A 22,696-nucleotide genomic window follows, 5' to 3' on the forward strand; every position below is an offset into this window, starting at 1 on the left:
TATTATATTACTTTTTCTATGATCTCTTTATAAAAATGTGTATGTATTGACGGTCCATCTATAGAGAGCGCTCGCGGGGGAACCGACTCTTCTTGTCAGACTTTCTTTCTTACATTTTGTCTTGCCTTATTGTTGTTGCTTCCCAGGAATCGTTGAGAGTATTGCAACAACTAACTAGCAAGGGATGCTTTTTTTTTCAAGGATCAAGCACAAACTGGAATCATAGTTATCATTTCCATCTGAGATATATGATCGACAGTCTCGACTAAAAAGTAACAAGGCGGTTCTCATCGTAGAGCTTGAACTTCGTCAGTGACACTAGCTAGTAGCGTATTGTAGCGTGAGTAGGGTATTAATAACTTTATTTTATTGGGACATTTCTGGTGATTGGCAATGAGACAACTGCATAATAGCGAATTGAACATAATATACTAAGAATATACCTCGATAACATCACCATAATCGTCAATGTTTCATCGGAAGGTTGCGTGGTAGCTAGCATGATAGCTATGTTGCAGGTAACTAGATTGCTAGCCTGGGTGTGAATTATGACTGACTGACGCTTAGTTATAAGGCCTACAACTTAATAGAACATTGCTTATTGTAAAGACGATTTTGACAATCCTTCAAGTGCCAATTAAATTGCTAATTATATTTATACAACCCGTTTACGTGCTAGCTAAATTGTATTGAAACGAATTTGCTAACTTTAGTGGAACGAGTTTGTAGCCGGATAATTACATCTATTTCTACGACATGGTCGTAGTGCAGCACAGCCCATTAAGACATGAAATTGGTCACCTCTAGAAATGGACTGTTCGGTGTAAACTGACAGCTGCTTTATTGCATTGTGTTAAATGCAGTTTTGCACCATTCTACAGTTGGAGTTTTTGGTGCCACGTTTGACCAGGATTGAGATAACTAACTAGCCACTACCAATCGTCCTGCCAGAGATAAAATGTCAGAAAACCAGGGCAACGCGAATAACAACGTCCCGCAAAATAACAATGGCGGGGCGAACAGGATACGAAACCCTAATATCAACCAAAACCCACTCATCAATGTTCGAGACAGACTTTTCCATGCCCTATTCTTCAAGATGGCAGTTACCTATGCCAGATTATTTCCACCATCTTTCAGAAGAATCTTCGAGTTCTTTATCCTACTAAAGGTAAGACTTCCCCTCACATGATTTTACCTTCATGTAGGCTACAATTTGTCAAGGATATGATATCAAGTACACACCAAGGACGCTCAGCTAATTTGCTCCAAATAAATTCGTTTTTTATATTTATTTTCTAACTTTCAATTATCAAAGGAAAGGGGCAATTCCACAGAATGATGCTGACTCCGATTTTTCACTATAAAATGTATGTCAAACAAAACAATGATTGCGAAATTAAACGAGCCATACGACTATGCACAAGGACTACTTTTGACCATTTCCACTGAACATTTTACAAAAACATTTACTTGAACAGTGCAGATGCAAAGTTTGGTAACATAATTATGGTTTGTGATGTTGTGTCCATTCTGTTAACAAACTTTTCATTTGCAAAGTCCAGCCTTTGTTTTGATGTGTGGATTAGTTTGGATCTTAGATCTTAATCTGGTAGAACAGAAGTTTAAAAAAATCCACTTGAATGCATCAGATCTGTGGTAACAACTATTCCGCCCAAATAAACAAATCTATTTACATACAGTTGAAGTCGAGCCTACCAGATGAGCTAAATCACTTCTATGCTCGCTTCAAGGCAAGCAAACTATAGTTTTGGCAAGTCGGTTAGGACATCTACTTTGTCCATGACAAAAGTAATTTTTCCAACAATTGTTTACAGACAGATTTCACTTATTCACTGTATCACAATTCTAGTGGGTCAGAAGTGTACACACACTAAGTTGACTGCCTTTAAACAGCTAGGAAAATTCCAGAAAATGATGTCATGGCTTTAGAAGCTTCTTGAGGCTAATTGACATCATTTGAGTCAATTGGAGGTGTACCTGTGAATGTATTTCAAGGCCTATGCTTCAAACTCCGTGCCTCTTTGCTTGACATCATGGGACAATCAAAAGAAACAACCAAAAAATTATAGACCTCCACAACTCTGGTTCATCCTTGGGAGCAATTTCCAAACGCCTGAAGGTGCCACGTTCATCTGTACAAACAATAGTACGCAAGTATAAACATCATGGGACCACGCAGCCGTCATACCGCTCAAGAAGGAGACGCGTTATGTCTCCTAGAGATGAATGTACTTTGGTGCAAATCAATCCCAAAACAGGAGCAAAGGACCTTATGAAAATGCTGGAGGAAATGGGTACAAAAGTATCTATATCCACAGCAAAAGAAGTCCTATATTGACATAACTTGAAAGGCCACTCGGCAAGGAAGAAGCCACTGCTCCAAAACCGCCATAACAAAGCCAGACTACGGTTTCAAACTACACATGTGGACAAAGATTGCAATTTTTGGAGAAATGTCCTCTGGTCTGATGAAACAGAAATAGAACTGTTTGGCCATAATGACCATCGTTATGTTTGGAGGAAAAAGAGGGGGAGGCTTGCAAGACGAAGAACACCATCTCAACCTTGAAGCACGGGGGTGGCAGCATCATGTTGTGGGGGTGCTTTGCTGCAGGAGGGACTGATGTATTTCACAAAATAGATGGCATCATGAGGATGGAAAATTATGTGGATATATTGAAGCAACATCTCAAGACATCAGTCAGGAAGTTAAAGCTTGGTTGCAAATGGGTCTTTGAAATGGACAACGACCCCAAGCGTTGTGGCAAAATGGCTTAAGGACAACAAAGTCAAGGTATTGGAGTGGCCATCAAAGCTTTGACCTATATTCTATAGAGAATTTGTGGGCAGAAATGGAAAAAGCGTGTGTGAGCAAGGAACCCTACAAACCTGACTCGGTTACACCAGCGCTGTCAGGAGGAATGGGCCACAATTCACCCAAGTTATTGTGGGAAGCTTGTGGAAGGCTACTCAAACGTTTGACCCAAGTAAAACAATTTAAAGGCAATGCTACCAAATACTAATTGAGTGTATGTAAACTTCTGACCCACTGGGAATGTGATGAAAAAGAAAAGCTGAAATCATTCCTGCTACTATTATTCTGAATTTTCACATTCTTAAATTAAAGTGGTGATCCTAACTGAACTAAGACATGGAATTTTTACTAGGATTAAATGTCAGGAATTGTGAAACTGAATTTAAATGTACACTGCTCAAAAAAATAAAGGTAACACTTAAACCACACAATGTAACTCCAAGTCAATCACACTTCTGTGAAATCAAACTGTCCACTTAGGAAGCAACACTGATTGACAAATTTCACATGCTGTTGTGCAAATGGAATAGACAACAGGTGGAAATTATAGGCAATTAGCAAGACACCCCCAATAAAGGAGCGGATCTGCAGGTGGTGACCACAGACCACTTCTCAGTTCCTATGCTTCCTGGCTGATGTTTTGGTCACTTTTGAATGCTGCTGGTGCTTTCACTCTAGTGGTAGCATGAGACGGAATCTTCAACCCACACAAGTGGCTCAGGTAGTGCAGCTCATCCAGGATGGGACATCAATGCGAGCTGTGGAAAGGTTTGCTGTGTCTGTCAGCGTAGTGTCCAGAGCATGGAGGCGCTACCAGGAGACAGGCCAGTACATCAGGAGACGTGGAGGAGGCCGTAGGAGGGCAACAACCCAGCAGCAGGACCGCTACCTCCGCCTTTGTGCAAGGAGGAGCAGGAGGAGCACTGCCAGAGCCCTGCAAAATGATCTCCAGCAGGCCACAAATGTGCATGTGTCTGCTCAAACGGTCAGAAACAGACTCCATGAGGGTGGTATGAGGGCCCAACGTCCACAGGTGGGGGTTGTGCTTACAGCCAGTTTGGCATTGGCCAGAGAACACCAAGATTGGCAAATTCGCCACTGGCGCCCTGTGCTCTTCACAGATGAACGCAGGTTCACACTGAGCACATGTGACAGAGTCTGGAGACTCCGTGGAGAATGTTCTGTTGCCTACAACATCCTCCAGCATGACCATTTTGGCGGTGGGTCAGTCATGGTATGGGGTGGCATTTCTTTGGGGGGGCCACACAGCCCTCCATGTGCTCGCCAGAGGTAGCCTGACTGCCATTGGGTACCGAGATGAGATCCTCAGACCCCTTGTGAGACCATATGCTGGTGCGGTTGGCCCTGGGTTCCTCCTAATGCAAGACAATGCTAGACCTCATGTGGCTGGAGTCTGTTAGCAGTTCCTGCAAGAGGAAGGCATTGATGCTATGGACTGGCCCACCCATTCCCCAGACCTGAATCCAATTGAGCACATCTGGGACGTCATGTCTCGCTCCATCCACCAATGCCACGTTGCACCACAGACTGTCCAGGAGTTGGCGAATGCTTTAGTCCAGGTCTGGGAGGAGATTCCTCAGGAGACCATCCGCCACCTCATCAGGAGCATGCCCAGACGTTGTAGGGAGGTCATACAGACACGTGGAGGCCACACACACTACTGAGCCTCATTTTGACTTGTTTTAAGGACATTACATCACAGTTGGATCAGCCTGTAGTGTGGTTTTCCACTTTAATTTTGAGTGTGACTCTAAACCCAGACCTCCATGGGTTGATTTAAATTTGATTTACATTGATAATTTTTGTGTGATTTGAACTATGTAAAGAAAAAAGTATTTAATAAGAATATTTCATTCATTCAGATCTAGGATGTGTTATTTTAGTGTTCCCTTTATTTTTTTGAGCATTGTATTTGGTTAAGGTGGATGTAAACTTCTGACTTCAATTGTATTTAGCTATCACTCGGTATTGGCTAACTCAAGAACCCAAAACTCGTACCTTTTGGGAAACACTGCAATAGGCCCTGCATACCACAACACAAATAGGGATGTGGCTAGTTGCTGCCTCTAATTGTGCTTTCAAGACAACTGGGAAGTCTGGAGAGAAAAAAAACTTGATCAAATCATGATGTCCGTGATCTTCTGGTCATTAAGTCGGAGCTTTAGAAAGATGCCAGAGTTTCCTACTTGGAATTCCAGTTGGAGCTAGTTTCAGAATTCTATCAGAGATTGAGAATGTTGAAAAGGGCTTTATGCAGTCAAGGTGTATGCATATGTGCGTGTAAACACACTGAACGAGCAGCAGTTGGGTCAACAGTGACAGGTGCACCAGGCCTACCTGTAAGCTAGGGTGGCAGGTAGCCTAGTGGTTAGAGCCAGTGACTGGAAGGTCGCTAGTTTGAATACCCAAGCTGACAAGGTGAAAAATCAAGTGCCCTTGAGGAAGCAACACTAATTTGCTCCAGGGTCGCTGTACTACTATGGTTGACCATGTAAAACACATTTCACTGCACATATCCGGTGCATAAATAACACTGACAGTCGGAATCTGACTGCCTGAGTGTGTTATCAGACAGTCCGGCGATAAGAGCCTGTGCGCTACTGATTGGATGTGAAACAAAATGGCGTGTTCTCCCTCTGTCAGATGCTTTAGCTTTGGACCGACAAGTATACGAGCATCTTTTAGATGTTCTGAGTGTGTTTGCTTCTTATTGAAGAGGAGCATTATCAATAGACAAGTTCTCTAGCACCACACTTTTTTTCTCAGCTGACTGCTCTCTGTAGGAATCTATCCTTCTGTGTCTTTGTAGTGTGCACATTCACTAAGCAGCCTCTGTGATGTCATTTAAGCTATTTCTCCCCCATTGAAATATAGGATCCGGGGTTGGTGAGAAGCATTGAGGAGCATTGGATTTAGAATTGGAATTTTGGAGATTTTGTACCTTGTCAGCTCGGGGGTTTGAACTTGCAACCTTCCGGTTACCAGTCCAACGCTCTAACCACTAGGCTACCCTGCTGCCCCCCAGATGCCGGCACTAAGACCGCACTCAGTCAGCTGTATAAGCAAACAGGAAACCACTCACCCAGAGGCGGCACTCCTAGTGGCCGGAGACTTTAATGCAGGGAAACTTAAATCAGATCTACCAAATTTCCATCAACATGTTAAATGTGCAACCAGATGGAAAAAAATTCTAGATCACCTGTACTGTTTTGCTATCATCCGATGGCATTGAGGAGCACACTACATCAGTCACTGGCTTTATCAATAAGTGCATCGGGGATGTTGTCCCCACAGTGACTGTATGTACATACCCCAACCAGAAGCCATGGATTACAGGCAACATTCACACTGAGCTAAAGGGTAGAGCTGCCGCTTTCAAGGTGCGGGACTCTAACCCGGAAGCTTACAAGAAATCCCGCTATGCCCTGCAACAAATCATCAAACGGGCAAAGCTTCAATACAGGGCTAAGATTGAATCATACTACACCGACTCTGACGCTCGTCGGATGTGGCAGGGCTTGCAAACTATTACAGACTACAAAGGGAAGCACAGCCGCAAGCTTCCCAGTGACACGAGCCTTTCAGACGAGCTAAATAACTTCTATGCTTGCTTCGAGGTAAGCAACACTGAGGCATGCATGAGAGCATCAGCTGTTCTGGACGACTGTGTGAGCACGCTCTCTGTAGCCGAAGTGAGTAAGACCTTTAAAACAGGTCAACATTCATCAGACGGATTACCAGGACGTGTGCTCCGGGCATGTGCTGACCAACTGGCAGGTGTCTTCACTGACATTTTCAACTTGTCCATGTTTGAGTCTGTAATACCAACATGTTTCAAGCAGACAACCATGGTCCCTGTGCCCAAGAACACGAAGGCAACCTGCCTAAATGACTACAGACCTGTAGCACCCAGGTCCGTAACCATGAAGTGCTCTGAAAGGTTGGTAATGGCTCACATCAACACCATTATCCCAGAAACTCTAGACGCACTCCAATTTGAATACCGTCCAAACAGATCCACAGATGATGCAATCTCTATTGCACTCCACACTGCCCTTTCCCACCTGGATAAAAGGAACACTTATGTGAATGCTATTCATTGACTACAGCTCGGCGTTCAACACCATAGTACCCTCAAAGCTCAGCACTAAGCTAAGGATCCTGTGACCAAACACCTCCCTCTGCAACTGGATCCTAGACTTCCTGACGGGCCGTCCCCAGGTGGTGAGGGTAGGTAGCAACACATCTGCCACGCTGATCCTCAACACTGGAGCTCCCCAGGGGTGCGTGCTCAGTCACCCCCCTGTACTCCCTGTTCACCCACGACTGCATGGCCAGGCACGACTCCAACACCATCATTAAGTTTGCAGACGACACAGCAGTAGTAGGCCTGATCACCGACAACGACGAGACAGCCTATAGGGAGGTCGTCAGAGACCTGGTCTGGTGGTGCCAGAATAACAACCTATCCCTCAACGTAACCAATACTAAGGAGATGATTGTGGACTCCAAAAAAAGGAGCACCACCCCCATTCTCATTGACAGCTGTAGTGGAGCAGGTTGAGAGCTTCAAGTTCCTTGTTGTCCACATCAACAACAAACTAGAATGGTCCAAACACCCCAAAACAGTTGTGAAGAGGGCATGACAAAGCCTATTCCCTTTCAGGAAACTAAAAAGATTTGTCATGGGTCCTGAGATCCTCAAAAGGTTCTATAGCTGCAACATCGAGAGCATCCTGACCGGTTGCATTACTGCCTGGTACGGCAATTGCTCGGCCTCTGGCCGCAAGGCACTACAGAGGGTAGTGCGTACGGCCCAGTACATCACTGGGGCTAAGCTGCCTGCCATCCAGGACCTCTACACCAGGCGGTGTCAGAGGAAGGCCCTAAGAATTGTCAAGGACCCCAGCCACCCCAGTCATAGACTGTTCTCTCTACTACCGCATGGCAAGCGGTACCGGGGTGCCAAGTCTAGGACAAAAATGCTTCTCAACAGTTTTTACCCCCAAGCCATAAGACTGGTTACCCGGACTATTTGCATTGTGTTCCCCCCCCAACCCCTCTTTTACGCTGCTGCTACTCTGTTTATCATATATGCATACTTGAACTATACATTCATGTACATACTACCTCAATTGGGCCGACCAATCAGTGCTCCCGCACATTGGCTAACCGGGCTATCTGCATTGTCCCACCAAACCCCTCTTCTTACGCTACTGCTACTCTCTGTTCTGTTCATCATATATGCATAGTCACTTTAACCACGCCTACATGTACATACTACCTCAATAAAAACTGTTCGCTGCTCTGGCTCCCCAATGGTGGAACAAACTCCCTCACTGTTATTTTCAGGACAGCGGAGTCAATCACCACCTTCCGGAGACACCTGAAACCCCACCTCTTTAAGGAATACCTAGGATAGGATAAAGTAATCCTTTAACTAAAGCCCTTAAAATATGTAGATGCACTATTGTAAAGTGGCTGTTCCACTGGATGTCATAAGGTGAATGCAAAGCAAACAATTTGTAAGTCGCCACTGGATAAGAGCGTCTGCTAAATGACTTAAATGTAATGTAATGTAAATGTAATAAGCCTGACTAACCGGTGTCTATATATATAACCTTGCTACTGTTATTTTCAAATGTGTTTTTACTGTTTTATGTCTTTACTTACCTACACACACACACATTTTAGTTTGCACTATTGGTTAGCCCCTGTAAGTAAGCATTTCACTGTAACCTGTTGTATTTGGCACACGTGACTTGATTTGATAACCAGGTAGGCCTATTTTACGAAGTTTCCACCGGCTCAGAGCATGACCTCTTTTCCCCTTTCATGACAGTGGTCATCGAAAGGGAGAGAGCTGGAACAATTTTTTAAATGGACTACGTTGAGGAAGTATTGTCATTCTCAATGGATGGATGTAAAAACAGACTTTGTTTACTTGCTTTTTGATGTGAAAACATTTACTTGAGAATAGAGGTCGACCGATTTATCTTTTATATTTTATTTCACCTTTATTTAACCAGGTAGGCTAGTTGAGAACAAGTTCTCATTTGCTACTGCGACCTGGCCAAGATAAAGCATAGCAGTGTGAACAGACAACAGAGTTACACATGGAGTAAACAATTAACAAGTCAATAACACAGTAGAAAAAAGGGGATTCTATATACATTGTGTGCAAAAGGCATGAGGTAGGCGAATAATTACAATTTTGCAGATTAACACTGGAGTGATAAATGATCAGATGGTCATGTACAGGTAGAGATATTGGTGTGCAAAAGAGCAGAAAAGTAAATAAATAAAAACAGTATGGGGATGAGGTAGGTAAAAATGGGTGGGCTATTTACCGATAGACTATGTACAGCTGCAGTGATCGGTTAGCTGCTAAGATGTTTGAAGTTGGTGAGGGAGATAAAAGTCTCCAACTTCAGCGATTTTTGCAATTCGTTCCAGTCACAGGCAGCAGAGAACTGGAATGAAAGGCGGCCAAATGAGGTGTTGGCTTTAGGGATGATCAGTGAGATACACCTGCTGGAGCGCGTGCTACGGGTGGGTGTTGCCATCGTGACCTGTCAACTGAGATAAAGCGGAGCTTTACCTAGCATGGACTTGTAGATGACCTGGAGCCAGTGGGTCTGGCGACGAATATGTAGCGAGGGCCAGCCGACTAGAGCATACAGGATGCAGTGGTGGGTGGTATAAGGTGCTTTAGTAACAAAACGGATGGCACTGTGATAAACTGCATCCAGTTTGCTGAGTAGAGTATTGGAAGCTATTTTGTAGATGACATCGCCGAAGTCGAGGATCGGTAGGATAGTCAGTTTTACTAGGGTAAGTTTGGCGGCGTGAGTGAAGGAGGCTTTGTTGCGGAATAGAAAGCCGACTTTAGATTTGATTTTAGATTGGAGATGTTTGATGTGAGTCTGGAAGGAGAGTTTACAGTCTAGCCAGACACCTAGGTACTTTTAGATGTCCACATATTCTAGGTCGGAACCGTCCAGGGTGGTGATGCTCGTCGGGCGTGCGGGTGCAGACTGCGAATGGTTGAAAAGCATTCATTTGGTTTTACTAGCGTTTAAGAGCAGTTGGAGGCCACGGAAGGAGTGTTGTATGGCATTGAAGTTCGTTTGGAGGTTAGATAGCATAGTGTCCAAGGACGGGCGGAAGTATACAGAATGGTGTCGTCTGCGTAGAGGTGGATCATGGAATCACCCGCAGAAAGAGCAACATCATTGATATATACAGAGAAAATAGTTGGCCCGAGAATTGAACCCTGTGGCACCCCCATAGAGACTATCAGAGGACCGGACAGCATGACCTCCGATTTGACACACTGAACTCTGTCTGCAAAGTAGTTGGTGAACCAGGCAAGGCAGTCATCAGAAAAACCGAGGCGACGGAGTCTACCGATAAGAATATGGTGATTGACCGAGTCGTAAGCCTTATGATTTTTCGATACCGATTATTGGAGGACCAAAAAAGCACATCAATAAAATCAATTTAGCCTCAAATGAATAATGAAACATGTTCAATTTGGTTTAAATAATGCAAAAACAAAGTGTTGGAGAAGAAAGTAAAAGTGCAATATGTGCCATGTAAAAAAGCTAACGTTTAAGTTCCTTGCTCAGAACATGAGAACATATGAAAGTTGGTGGTTTCTTTTAACACGAGACTTCAATATCCCAAGGTAAGAGGTTTTAGGTTGTAGTTATTATAGTATTTATAGGACTATTTATCTCTATACCATTTGTATTTCATATACCTTTTACTATTGGATGTTCTTATAGGCACTTTAATATTGCCAGTGTAACAGTATAGCTTCCGTCCCCCTCCTCGCCCCTACATGGGCTCGAACCAGGAACACATCGACAACAGCCACACTCAAAGCATCATTACCCGTCGCTCCACAAAAGCCACGGCCCTTGCAGCGCAATGGGAGTAACTACTCCAAATCTAAAAGCGAGTGACGTTTGAAACGGTATTAGCGCACACCCAGCTAACTAGCTAGCCATTTCACATTGGTTACACCAGCCATTAGGCTGATAGGCTTGAAGTCGTAAACGGCTCTGTTTTTGCGAAGAGCTGCTGGCAAAATGCACAAAAGTTCTGTTTGAATGAATGATTACAGGCCTGCTGTTGCTCAGACTGCTCTATCAAATCAGACTTAATTATAACATAATAACACACAGAAAGGGGCAGCAGGGTAGCCTAGTGGTTAGAGCGTTGGACTAGTTAACTGTACGGTTGCAAGATTGGATCCCCTGAGCTGACAAGGTTCAAATCTGTAGTTCTGCCCCTGAACAAGGCAGTTAACAAACCGTTCCTAGGCCGTCATTGAATATAAGAATGTGTTCTTAACTGACTTGCCTAGTTAAATAAAGGTTTTTTTTTTAATCCGGAAATCGGCGCCCAAAAATACAGATTTCCGATTGTTATGAAAACTTGAAATCGGCCCCAAATAATCGGCCATTTCGATTAATCGGCCGACCTCTACTTGAGAAGCTCCACAGCGCATTAGTGGTGGTGAGTTAAGACAATCAGAAATTGAATCCGATCCCCACATGGGCACATTTTATAGGTCTACATTTGCGCGCAGGCCAGATAGACTAGTACTACTTTGTGTAATCAGGTGCGTGTCCTTACTCAAGATTGACAGGAGGGCTCCAAGCGAAAGACTATGAATAAATTCACAACTCAAATGTAATGAAATTAACCAAAAGCTTTATAATAGCTTACGTTGTGTGCTCTGCAAACAATGTGTCCACCCCTGCAATGACAAGTAAGACTGAAATAATAATTGATTAAATGCATTTAACACAAATTAACGTAACCCAACATATTGTAGATTGGGAATTAAGGGTCAATGGACTTCCGGTGATACTGGTGTGCCATCCCTGCGTCCTCTGCAATGGTTTAGTCCACTCAGACAGGCTTGAATCAGACGGGTATCTTGTGTGCTATAAGTTTCTTCTTTCTCTGTTGTATTTTACCCACTTTTTCTCCCGAATTTCAATCATGTCTCATCGCTGCAACTCCTCAGTTTTTGCTCGGGAGATAAAGGTTGAGTAATGCATCCTCCAAAACATGACCCACCAAACCTCACTTCTTAACACCGGCCTGCTTAACCCGGGAGCCAGACGCACCAATGTGTCGGAGGAAATGCCATTCACCTGACAAGAGGTCAGCCTGCAGGCTCCCGGCCTGCCACAAGGAGTCACTAGAGCGCAATGAGCCAAGTTAAACTCCCCCCGACCAAACCTTCCCCTAACCCGGACGGTGCTGGGCCAATTGTACGCCACCCTATGGGACTCCCCATCATGGCCGGTTGTGATACAGCCCGGGATCGAACCTGGGTCTGTGGTGATGCCTCTAGCACTAAAATGCCCCGCTATAACATTTTTATAATATATATATTATATCCTTTTTCCTTCTATGTGTTTGTCATCAACATTAACAGTGCTGCAGGAGGGGGAACGTACAAAAACATGTATCCTAGTAAATGTGTCCCCTTTGGCACCATTAAACATATGGAAGTCAATTTGGGGATTGGCCTTTACATCTCAATACTGCTCTAGACTCCATCTGCCATAAATTAATGCCTTCCACCCTCTATTTCCACCAGGCACTCTTTATTCTCTTCATCTTGGCCTATATCCACATCGCTTTCTCACGCTCGCCTATCAACTGCCTGGAGCATGTTCGGGAGAAGTGGCCGCGTGACGGCATCCTGCGCGTGGAGATCCAGCGCAACTCGTCGCGTGCGCCCATCTTCCTGCAGTTCTACGACTCAGACGGTCTCCAGGGCCTGGTCAAGGAGCCTGAGGGGGAGGGAGGAGGGTTGGGCCTGGCCGCGCTCCACCACGAGGAGGAGGACGAGGAGGAGATGACCCTGGAGATGTTTGACAACAGTTCTGTAAGGGTGAGACACTGCTACTCGTGTGGAGGGAAGGGCTGATAGAGACCCAATAATCCTGCATCATTTATACATTAACTCAATAAGTCTTTCTCTTTTTCTTTGTCAGTTTGAGCTTGACATCGAGCCGCGGCTGAAGCCCTCGCTGAGTGGTGGGGGACGGGGCCTCAACGACAGCCAGGACCTCTCCTTCAGCCAGGCACCCAATAAAGGTATGCAGCCGCAGAGGGAGACAGTCTCCCAGATTGAGATGCTAACTCGAGCAGGTAAACTCAACCCCCCCAGTGAGTGAGAAATCCTCAATCCATTCCTTTCTTCCTCTTCCTGCTAGTTAGCTCCCTTATCTTCCCTTCCAGCCATCTTTTTGTTGTTAGTCACCCCCATGATTCTATTCCATAAATGTGTTCCCTTCTCTTCTGCCCCTCAACGACTTTCTGTAGCTGTTGTTGTCAAGGATCATTGTTTGAATCAGACTGTGTGGCCATGGCGCGATGCCATCTCACCTCCCCAGTGGGCCCTGGCTGTGCCCAGACAAAGACTGTGTGTGGGCTTGGAGCTTGACCCTCTGTCAATAGCAGTTGAGAGCCAGACTTTAGTTTCGGCCCAGTTTGTGTTGTGTGCCTCTGTCCTTGCATTGGTTTTTAACCATTCTAAATTGCCTTTGCATAAGTGTTTTTCTGTGCTATGCATGGTCTGTGTAAACCTGAGTCCTCCTTTCCGTAATTTGCTTTTAGATGGTCACAGTGGCGCCGGAGGGGATGGCTGCCGTTTTACTGGCTCCTAACCGCATTTATTTGTAACTCATTTTGTACATAATGTTGCTGCCACTTTCTCTTATGACCAAAAAGAGCTTCTGGACATCAATACAGAGATTACTCGCCTCAAACTGGACAAATATGTTTTCTTTAATGAGTCTGATGCAAAGGATATACTGCTTCCCGGGAAACCAGGCCCTCATCCCCGTTATTCGCGTGAAGAAAATATGAAAATACAGGGGGTGCCTTATGAGAATTCGTCAGCGAGTGAGTAAACCACCACTACCCTCGATATTATTGGCCAACGTGCAATCACTGGAAAACAAACTGGACGATCTACGATCGCAAGGCGTTACCATGAAATTGGGGAGAAAAATGGGTTAAAAAACAAACAATGCATCAATAGTTGAACAAGTTCTCATTTACAATTGCGACCTGGCCAAGATAAAGCAAAGCAGTTTGACACATACAACGACACAGAGTTACACATGGAGTGAAACAAACATACAGTCAATAATACAGTATAAACAAGTCTATATATGATGTGAGCAAATGTGGTGTGATAAGGGGAAAAAGGCCATGGTGGCAAAGTAAATAAAATATAGCAAGTAAAACACTGGAATGGTAGATTTGCAGTGGAAGAATGTGAAAAGTAGAAATACAAATAATGGGGTGCAAAGGAGCAAAATAAAATAAATACAGTAGGGAAAGAGGTAGTTGTTTGGGCTAAATTATAGGTGGGCTATGTACAGGTGCAGTAATCTGTGAGCTGCTCTGACAGTTGGTGCTTAAAGCTAGTGAGGGGATGAGTGTTTCCAGTTTCAGAGATTTTTGTAGTTCGTACCAGTCATTGGCAGCAGAGAACTGGAAGGAGAGGCGGCCAAAGAAATAATTGGTTTTGGGGTTGACCAGAGAGAGAGACCTGCTGGAGCGCGTGCTACAGGTGGGTGATGCTATGGTGACCAGCGAGCTGAGATAAGGGGGACTTTACCTAGCAGGGTCTTGTAGATGACATGACACTTTTACGGACTACAAAGGGGAAACTCGGCCGCGAGCTGCCCTTTTAGGCTTGCTTTGAGTCAAGAAACACTGAAGAACGCTTGAGAGCACCAGCTGTTCCCGGATGACTGTGTAATCACACTCTCTGTAGCCGATGTGAGCAAGACCTTTTAAACAGGTCAACATTTACAAGGCCGCAGGGCCAGACGGATTACCAGGACGTGTACTCCAAGCATGCACAGACTAACTAGCAAGTGTCTTCACTGACATTTTCAACCTCTCCCTGGCCGAGTCTGTAATACATACATGTTTCAAACAGACCACCATAGTCCCTGTGCCTAAGATAGTGAAGGTAACCTGCCTAAATTATTACATCTAGGGATGAAACAGTTACCGATTTCACGATAAACCACGGTAAAATTCCCCATGGTTAGTATTACTGTTTCAGATTGTAATTTGAAAAACTCACTTAATAGAAGGGAAACTTAATAGAAGATGGTCGCCCGGTCTACAGAATATGCAACAAAAAATCACTGCGAAAGGGGGAAAAACGTCAGTCGTCTTCGTGACCACCACCGACTACTTTATAGTGAATGCAAGGTAAATTCATATTTAGCTCAATGCATGATGTGCTATGTCCATCTAACTTGCTAATAGCTTGTATACTGAAGCTTTCAGTGTTACATACTCTTGTAAAAACTCTGCACGTTGTTCTGCTGCTGTATGCGTCGGTTGTCTCCAGACTATTCTTCCATTGCTAGGCTGGACAACAGAACGGGTCAAAATTGTATTTCACAAGGTTGAAATACAGCAAAATAACTTTGGCTAAGCTGGAACACTAGCGCGAGCCCATGGCAAATGAATGGAATCGAACGTTCGCTGAGCCTGTTTTGACTGGGGTGATTTTTAGAATAAAATTTGGCCTAAATGGCAACAACAAATGTTTCCTTTTATTTTACCGCTACAATCTGTTCAATCGGACAGAATTGGGGAAAAAACTATTCCTATCGAAAGTAACATCCGCACCTCTGGTGTTCACTGTGCTTATGTCTGCGTAATGAGAAAGTCGGGAAAAAATGAACTTCTATTTCTGGTCTAGTGATCGATGACAAATGAGCTCGCTGCCCAGGCTTACATGATTACAAAGAGGAGATTCTCCTGATTTTTAAAACGGTGTCCGACTTGAATATACACATTATGTGATATTTGGCGAAATAGACCGGCATGTCTCCATAGGAAAGTAATGGAGGGAGCTCAAGCGTTCAAAGGGCAAAAATTATTTTGGGGCTAGCATTTGATGACAACCAAGCTCGCTGCCCAGACTTAGATCATTAGAAAGATGAGATTCTCATGATTTAAAATGGTGTCTGACTTGAAAGCAATCTCGATTGAACTCCACACTGCCCTTTCCCACCTGGACAAAAGGAACACCTATGTGAGAATGCTATTCATTGACTACAGCTCAGCGTTCAACACCATAGTGCCCTCAAGCTCATCACTATGGGGCGGCAGGTAGCCTAGTGGTTAGAGCATTGGACCAGTAACCGAAATGTTGCTAGATTGAATCCCCAATCTGACAAGGTAAAAACCTGTCATTCTGCCCCTGAACAAGGCAGTTAACCCACTGTTCCTAGGCTGTCATTGTAAATAAGAATGTGTTCTTAACTGACTTGCCTAGTTAAATAAAGGTAAAATTTAAAAATCTCATCAGTAAGCAAATGACCCTGGGACTAAACACCTCCCTTTGCAACTGGATCCTGAACTTCAGGATGGGTTGCCCCCAGGTGGTAAGGGTAGGTAACAACACATCTGCCACGCTGATCCTCAACACTGGGGCACGTCAGGGGTACGTGCTTAGTCCCCTCCTGTATTCCCTGTTCACCCACGACTCCAACACCATCATTAAGTTTGCTGACGACACAAAGGTGGTAGGCCTGATCACAGACAACGATGACACAGCCTATATGGAGGAGGTCAGAGACCTGGCAGTGTGGTGCCAGGACAACAACCTCTCTCAATGTGGGCAAGATAAAGGAGCTGACCGTGGACTACAGGAAAAGGAAGGCCAAACTGTTCCCCATTAACATTGACTGGGTTGGAGTGGAGCGGGTCAAGAGCTTTAAGTTCCTTGGCGTCCACATCACTAACAAACTATCATAGTCCAAACACACCAAGACAGTCGTGAAGAGGGCAAGACAAACCCTTTTCCCTCTCAGGAGACTGAAAAGATTTGTTATGGGTCCCCAGACCTCAAAAGTTTTATACAGCTGCAGCTTAGAGCATCCTGACCGGTTGCATCATCGCCTGGTATGGCAACTGCTCAGCATCTGACCGTAAGGCGCTACAAAGGGTAGTGCGTACTGCCCAGCACATCACTGGGGCCAATGCAATCGTGTGTGCAGTGGGGTTGGTGAGCTACGGGATGTGGTAAGCTGTGATGCTTACCTGTGAGTATGTGTCTCTGTGCCTTCAGTGTGGCCTCAGGAGGATTACATAGTGGAGTACTCTCTGGAGTACGGCTTCCTCCGGTTGTCCCAGACCACCCGGCAACGCCTCAACATCCCTGTCATGGTCGTCACGCTGGGTAAGCTGTTATAAAGCCTACTTAACACTGACATAGCACATGATGGCAGGTGCTATGAACAGTCATAGCTGGTGAGGTGTGTTAAGCCTACTTAACATCACCTTAACCATGACATAGCAGGTGTCATTAACAGTCATTCAGTACCTGGGTAAGCTGTGTTATTAACTTAAGCCTACTTAAAGGTAGAGTCATCGAAATTACATAAATGCACAAAGTAAACGGCATACTGGGCCATTTTCCGCAACACCTAAGAGCGTTGAAGCGCTCCGCTGTTTTTCTCCCATGGTTACCACGCTGTAACTGTGTGATACCGACCTGTGCACATGCGCGGTGACAGAGGGAAGTCTTTCATTTCTCTCATCTCAATATCTGCAGTGCTGCTCGTGGACATGTAATTTTCTAGTCTACATGTAACACCACAGTCATGGGGACTACAGTGGGTACCGTCATGGGGACTACAGTGGGTACCGTCATGGGGACTACAGTGGGTACCGTCATGGGGACTACAGTGGGTACCGTCATGGGGACTACAGTGGGTACCGTCATGGGGACTACAGTGGGTACCGTCATGGGGACTACAGTGGGTACCGTCATGGGGACTACAGTGGGTACCGTCATGGGGACTACAGTGGGTACTGTCATGGGGACTGAAGTTAATAAAGGGATAGGAAGTATGGCCACTGACTTGCTTGCCAATGAGCAGCATTTGGTTTGATCAGTAGTTACCTGCTGGTGTGCCTAGTACAAAACCTCCCGTAGCCACCCAAGGCAAAGGTGGACTGTAGCAAGCTACAGACTTTTATTTTGAAATATAAATTCATTTGGGTTGTAGGTCATATTGGCCAACACAATTCTGCACTTAATGGAAGTTGAAGCTGAAGGCTCCCAGACCACCCTTTTGTTGAGCGTCCGCGGCTAACTTTCACTTGAGCGTTTGTCTTTTAGCAGATGCTCTTATTCAGAGCTTAAAGGGTGTAGGTGTTGTAGAAACACCAAGATAAATAGTCATCATAACACTAACAAGTCTGTTACGGGTGCCACAAACAAGTGTTAGAGGGTAGGAGGGGCTCTGTGTGTGTGTGTGTATGCAGACCCCATGAAGGATCAGTGCTTTGGGGACAGCTTCAGTCGCCTCCTCCTGGATGAGTTCCTGGGCTACGATGACATCCTGATGTCTAGTGTCAAGGCCCTGGCAGAGAACGAGGAGGACAAAGGTACATGGTGCTTAGGGATGGGTCAGGGATTCTCCCATATGTTTCTTTTCTTGGTGGTGTTCAAAGGCCTGTGTGTGTGTTTCTGACCGGTGCTCTGTGTGAGAACAGGCTTCCTCAGGAATGTGGTGTCCGGGGAACACTACCGATTTGTCAGCATGTGGATGGCTCGCACCTCCTACCTGGCTGCCTTTGTCATCATGGTAATATTCGTAAGTAGCAATCTCCACACACCTTTTTGTCAAACTAGCATAAAATCCAAAGTGTTAAATGTAGCCCATGAGAAACCATCATTCAGGTTCTTTACTCTGAAGTTTCACAAACAATACAACATATTTGGTATGATAAATGAGCTGGTGCGTAACTAACTCCCTGGGTTATTCATGAAAGATAAGTTGTCTGTTTCCTTCCCTGTCTACAGACCCTGTCCGTGTCTATGCTGCTACGCTACTCCCACCACCAGATCTTTGTCTTCATTGGTGAGTCACACTCACACCCCTCTCAATTCTAGTAGTCCTGGAAGAACACATCTCTACATGCCAGATGCTTAATCTCTGACCTTTAACCTCTGTTTCTATAGTGGACCTTCTGCAGATGTTGGAGATGAACATGACCATCGCTTTCCCAGCAGCGCCTCTGCTTACCGTGATCCTGGCTCTCGTGGGTAAGAGTGTCATACCATTGAGGCGCCATCTCTACAGTTACAGATGTGGTCAAATATATTGGCACCTTTGCGTGATTCACAGTTTCTTTTAAAATGGGATGAAATTGAAAGTACTTTGTTTACTTTTGTATTTGTATGATTTTAAAATGGCCCGGACTAAATTATTTAAAATTCGAATAAACTTTGTTTGAATGCAATGATTCTCATTTACTGTGTAATTTCTCACCTGTTGTAGGTGCCTACATGGTAAAAAAGTAATTCAACATGTTTTGAGAAGAGAAAACAGAACATTCTGTCTATTGCGCTCCATTGTAAAGTGCTACGGGTGCCAACATATTCGACTACATATGTAACGACAACAAGCTGGGACTTGAGACTGTTTCTAGATTGAACAGGTGGTACAAATCTCTCTCTCTCTCCCAGGCATGGAGGCCATCATGTCTGAGTTCTTCAACGACACCACCACCGCCTTCTACATCATCCTCATCGTGTGGCTGGCCGACCAGTACGACGCCATCTGCTGCCACACAAACACCAGCAAACGTCATTGGCTGAGGTGAGTTCCACACACCAACACCAGCAAATGCCAATAGCTGATATAAACTATTCATACCCTACTATCTTGCATCAAATGGGGATGGGCAGAGAGAAAGGGCCCTTGGAACAGGAAGAGAAAGGGCCCTTGGAACAGGAAGAGAAAGGGCCCTTGGAACAGGAAGAGAAAGGGCCCTTGGAACAGGAAGACTATTTGCTTTGTTTCTATGTAGTCTAACTAATTTGCTTATTCTTTCCACTACATGCAACCGATCACTGTGTCTCTCCAGTTCCAGACAGTCTATCCATTCCTCTGTTTGTCAGTTGAATTATTTTTGGCTACTCTCTAAGGAGGCTGTCTGTCTCCTGCAGGTTCTTCTATCTGTATCACTTTGCGTTCTACGCCTACCACTACCGCTTCAATGGCCAGTACAGCAGCCTGGCTCTGGTCACCTCCTGGCTCTTCATACAGGTGAGAAGGGTTGGAGGATAGAAATTGACTAGAGAAAATAAACTCACTCAAACTGTAGTGTGATTTCAAAGTGTGTGTGTGTTTAGTTAGTAGCCCACACACTCCATCCTCCAGCATTTTGAATATGAGCACCAAGTCAAAACACCGAGCTGGAAAGTGCTTCATCTTTAGGCAAGTGGACATGTTATTGTGGCCTTCTACTTGCTTATTATTCATTAGATGTTATGCTAAACAAACAAAACATAGAATAACATATCGGTCATATCGGGTTGGTGTGTCTTCAAAACGATTTTAAATGAATGTCCTGAATATATGTGTGTATATATATATGTGTGTATATATATATGTGTGTATATATATATGTGCGTGTGCGTGTGCGCGTGTGTGCGTGTGCGCGTGTGTGCGTGTGTGCGTGTGTGCGTGTGTGCGTGTATATGTGTGTATATGTGTGTATATGTGTGTATATGTGTGTATATGTGTGTATATGTGTGTATATGTGTGTATATGTGTGTATATGTGTGTATATGTATATATATGTGTATATGTATATATATGTATATATGTATATATATATATATATATGCTAGTGGCTGGACCAAAGAGATTAGCATCCTAGGCTAGAGTTTAGCCAATGCCAGCCACCTCTAGTTCTAGGTTATAGCCTCCCCTGACCCTGTTTCTAACGCCATGACTTAAACAGACTTACTTTAAGCGCCTACATCTCTTCTCCATCCCTAGCACTCAATGATCTACTTCTTCCACCACTACGAGCTTCCGGCCATCCTCCAACAGATCCGCATCCAGGAGATGCTGCTGCAGAACCAGCTGGCGGGCCAGGGGGGCAACCAGACGGCCCTGCAGGACAACCTCAACAACAACACCACCACCGCTGCAGCAGCCCCAGCTCGGGGAGGGGAAGCCAACGGACAGGTCCGACCGCCAGATGAGCCCCTGGCTTCTTCTGTGGCCCAGGCCCGAGGTTCAGCGACCCTGGCTTCCCAGTTAAACAGCCTGGCTGAGAGTGGCACGTTAGAAGGGGCCGTAGGAGAGTTGACAACGGAGCTGGACTGGATGGCGGAGACGACAGCCATCATCACGGAGGCCTTGTCCTCCTCAGCCCCCCAACCTGGGGGGTCTTTGATGGAGAGCACGGCAGGGGGATTGCTGGGGGAGGCCAGAGGGGTTGGGAGGGTTGGTGTTCCTGGGGCAGGCCTCAGCGTGGTGTCGGAGATTCGAATGGGGGGGAGTGATGGTGGAGAGAGCACAAGTGGCACCGGTCCCAGCTTGATGGCAGTGGAAATCAAAACCATAGTGGCCTGTAGAGGCAGTGCAGCAGGATCAGGCCTGCCTCCTCCCTCTCCTCCAGTGGGAGGACTCCAGGAAGCAGAGACTTGCCTCTCTAGTGTCAGGCCGTCCCTTCCTCAACAACCTTCTCCACACACAGACAGCAGTAGGGCAGTGGTTGGGGAGCCAGAATGCCCCAGGCAGAGCCCCACAGATTGGGACTCCAAGAAAGAGGAAGCCCCCAGCCCCACTCCATCCTGAACCCCCCCCCCCACACACACACACGTGCTCCCATACGCAGAGGAAACATATCTTCTCCCCCTTAATTCTTCTTCCAACACTGCAAGATGCCGACGTGGCTTTATTCCTGTAATGTCATTCTTACGACAACCAGAAGAAGAGGGGGATGGAAAGCTGAGGAAAAGAAAAGCTTCTCTTCAAAGGTGTGGAATTGTTCGGAAATGGCTACCCGGACATAAATTTATTTTTGGGGGGTGTATTTGTGAAATAATCAATCCTATTGCATTGGTGATATACAATTCCTTAAAGATGATGATTCTGTTGGTTAGGGGGTGTCTCGACTGGATTTGGAAATGGCGGTGTATGTTTCCTTTTGAGAGCACAGTGGACTATACAGGGCTGCAACACATGACCTCTTGTCCTATCCATCCATTCATTCCATCTGGTCCTCAAACCCAGAAAAAAGACAACCCCGTGTTTTGAGTTGCTCATTTTTCTTTCAGAACTGTTATACAGGCTAATAAAGTTGCTGTGGGTTGTCATGATACTTGGTCAAACCCCACTTCTCACAAGCTCAACTTTTTCTCCAACTGTCTCCGCAAGCTAGCTCTATCCCTGACTGGAGCATCGTGGGAAATTGAGTTGATATCCACTGTTTTTGAGTGTTGAGTAGACCTCCTTGCTTGGATGTTTTGCCAATCCACTGCTCTTACAATGCTTGGCAGTTGCTCCCGTACTGCTTGAGCAGCAGATGAGCTGTCATGACTGCAGTTTCTTTTGTCTTAACCTCTTTTTTTTTTTTTTTGTGAACCTGCATCATTACTTCCCTCTGGGAACTTTTCTGTGTACAGTCAGGACACTAGGCCCATTTTCTCACTCATAACTCATTAGCGGGTTTTGTCTTTCAAATTGCAATCGCTTCACCATATATGGAAGGCTTGACCAGGCACCTGTTTCATGGTCTAATGTTAAGTCACTATACTAACCCCTCTGGGTGCATGTTTTGTTCAAATAATCAAAGCTTGATAAGGAGTTGGTTATTTGAATCAGCTCTGTGGTGCGAGGGCAAAAACCAGAACATGCCCCCGGGGGCGCCAGGAAGCAGTTTGTGAAACTTTGCCTTACATCCTGTATTCCAAAAGAGGAGCATGTGACCTGGTAACACACAGGTCTTTGC

At 45.2% G+C, this 22,696-nt stretch overlaps 1 protein-coding gene across 3 annotated transcripts; it reads left to right on the forward strand.

Annotated features, from left to right (window-relative positions):
- Positions 1 to 61: 61 nt before the first annotated feature.
- On the forward strand, positions 62 to 22,088 carry LOC123997928 (membralin-like). Of its 3 annotated transcripts, none has more exons than XM_046302666.1 (11): positions 64 to 1,171; positions 12,486 to 12,776; positions 12,886 to 12,988; positions 17,004 to 17,114; positions 18,206 to 18,328; positions 18,437 to 18,537; positions 18,747 to 18,804; positions 18,906 to 18,989; positions 19,413 to 19,545; positions 19,896 to 19,995; positions 20,734 to 22,088. In XM_046302666.1, exons 1-11 carry the CDS (start codon positions 959 to 961, stop codon positions 21,538 to 21,540), a joined length of 2,124 nt encoding a protein of 707 aa, XP_046158622.1. In that variant the 5' UTR covers positions 64 to 958; the 3' UTR covers positions 21,541 to 22,088. The 3 variants fall into 3 exon arrangements, with proteins under 3 accessions (XP_046158630.1, XP_046158622.1, XP_046158614.1); XM_046302658.1 differs by having other exon boundaries at positions 65 to 1,171; positions 12,486 to 12,782; XM_046302674.1 differs by lacking the exons at positions 19,896 to 19,995; positions 20,734 to 22,088 and having other exon boundaries at positions 62 to 1,171; positions 12,486 to 12,782; positions 19,413 to 19,549.
- The last annotated feature ends 608 nt before the right edge of the window (positions 22,089 to 22,696 follow it).

This window comes from Oncorhynchus gorbuscha, linkage group LG02 (assembly GCF_021184085.1).
Source record: "Oncorhynchus gorbuscha isolate QuinsamMale2020 ecotype Even-year linkage group LG02, OgorEven_v1.0, whole genome shotgun sequence".
Classification (NCBI taxonomy): Eukaryota; Metazoa; Chordata; class Actinopteri; order Salmoniformes; family Salmonidae; genus Oncorhynchus; species Oncorhynchus gorbuscha.

Coding starts and splice junctions, on each gene's coding strand:
- LOC123997928 (XM_046302658.1), top strand. CDS start 959: ATGTCAGAAAACCAGGGCAACGCGAATAACAACGTCCCGCAAAATAAC. Junction 19,546..19,895: donor AGCAAACGTCATTGGCTGAG/GTGAGTTCCACA, acceptor TGTCTCCTGCAG/GTTCTTCTATCTGTATCACT. Junction 19,996..20,733: donor CCTCCTGGCTCTTCATACAG/GTGAGAAGGGTT, acceptor CTCCATCCCTAG/CACTCAATGATCTACTTCTT.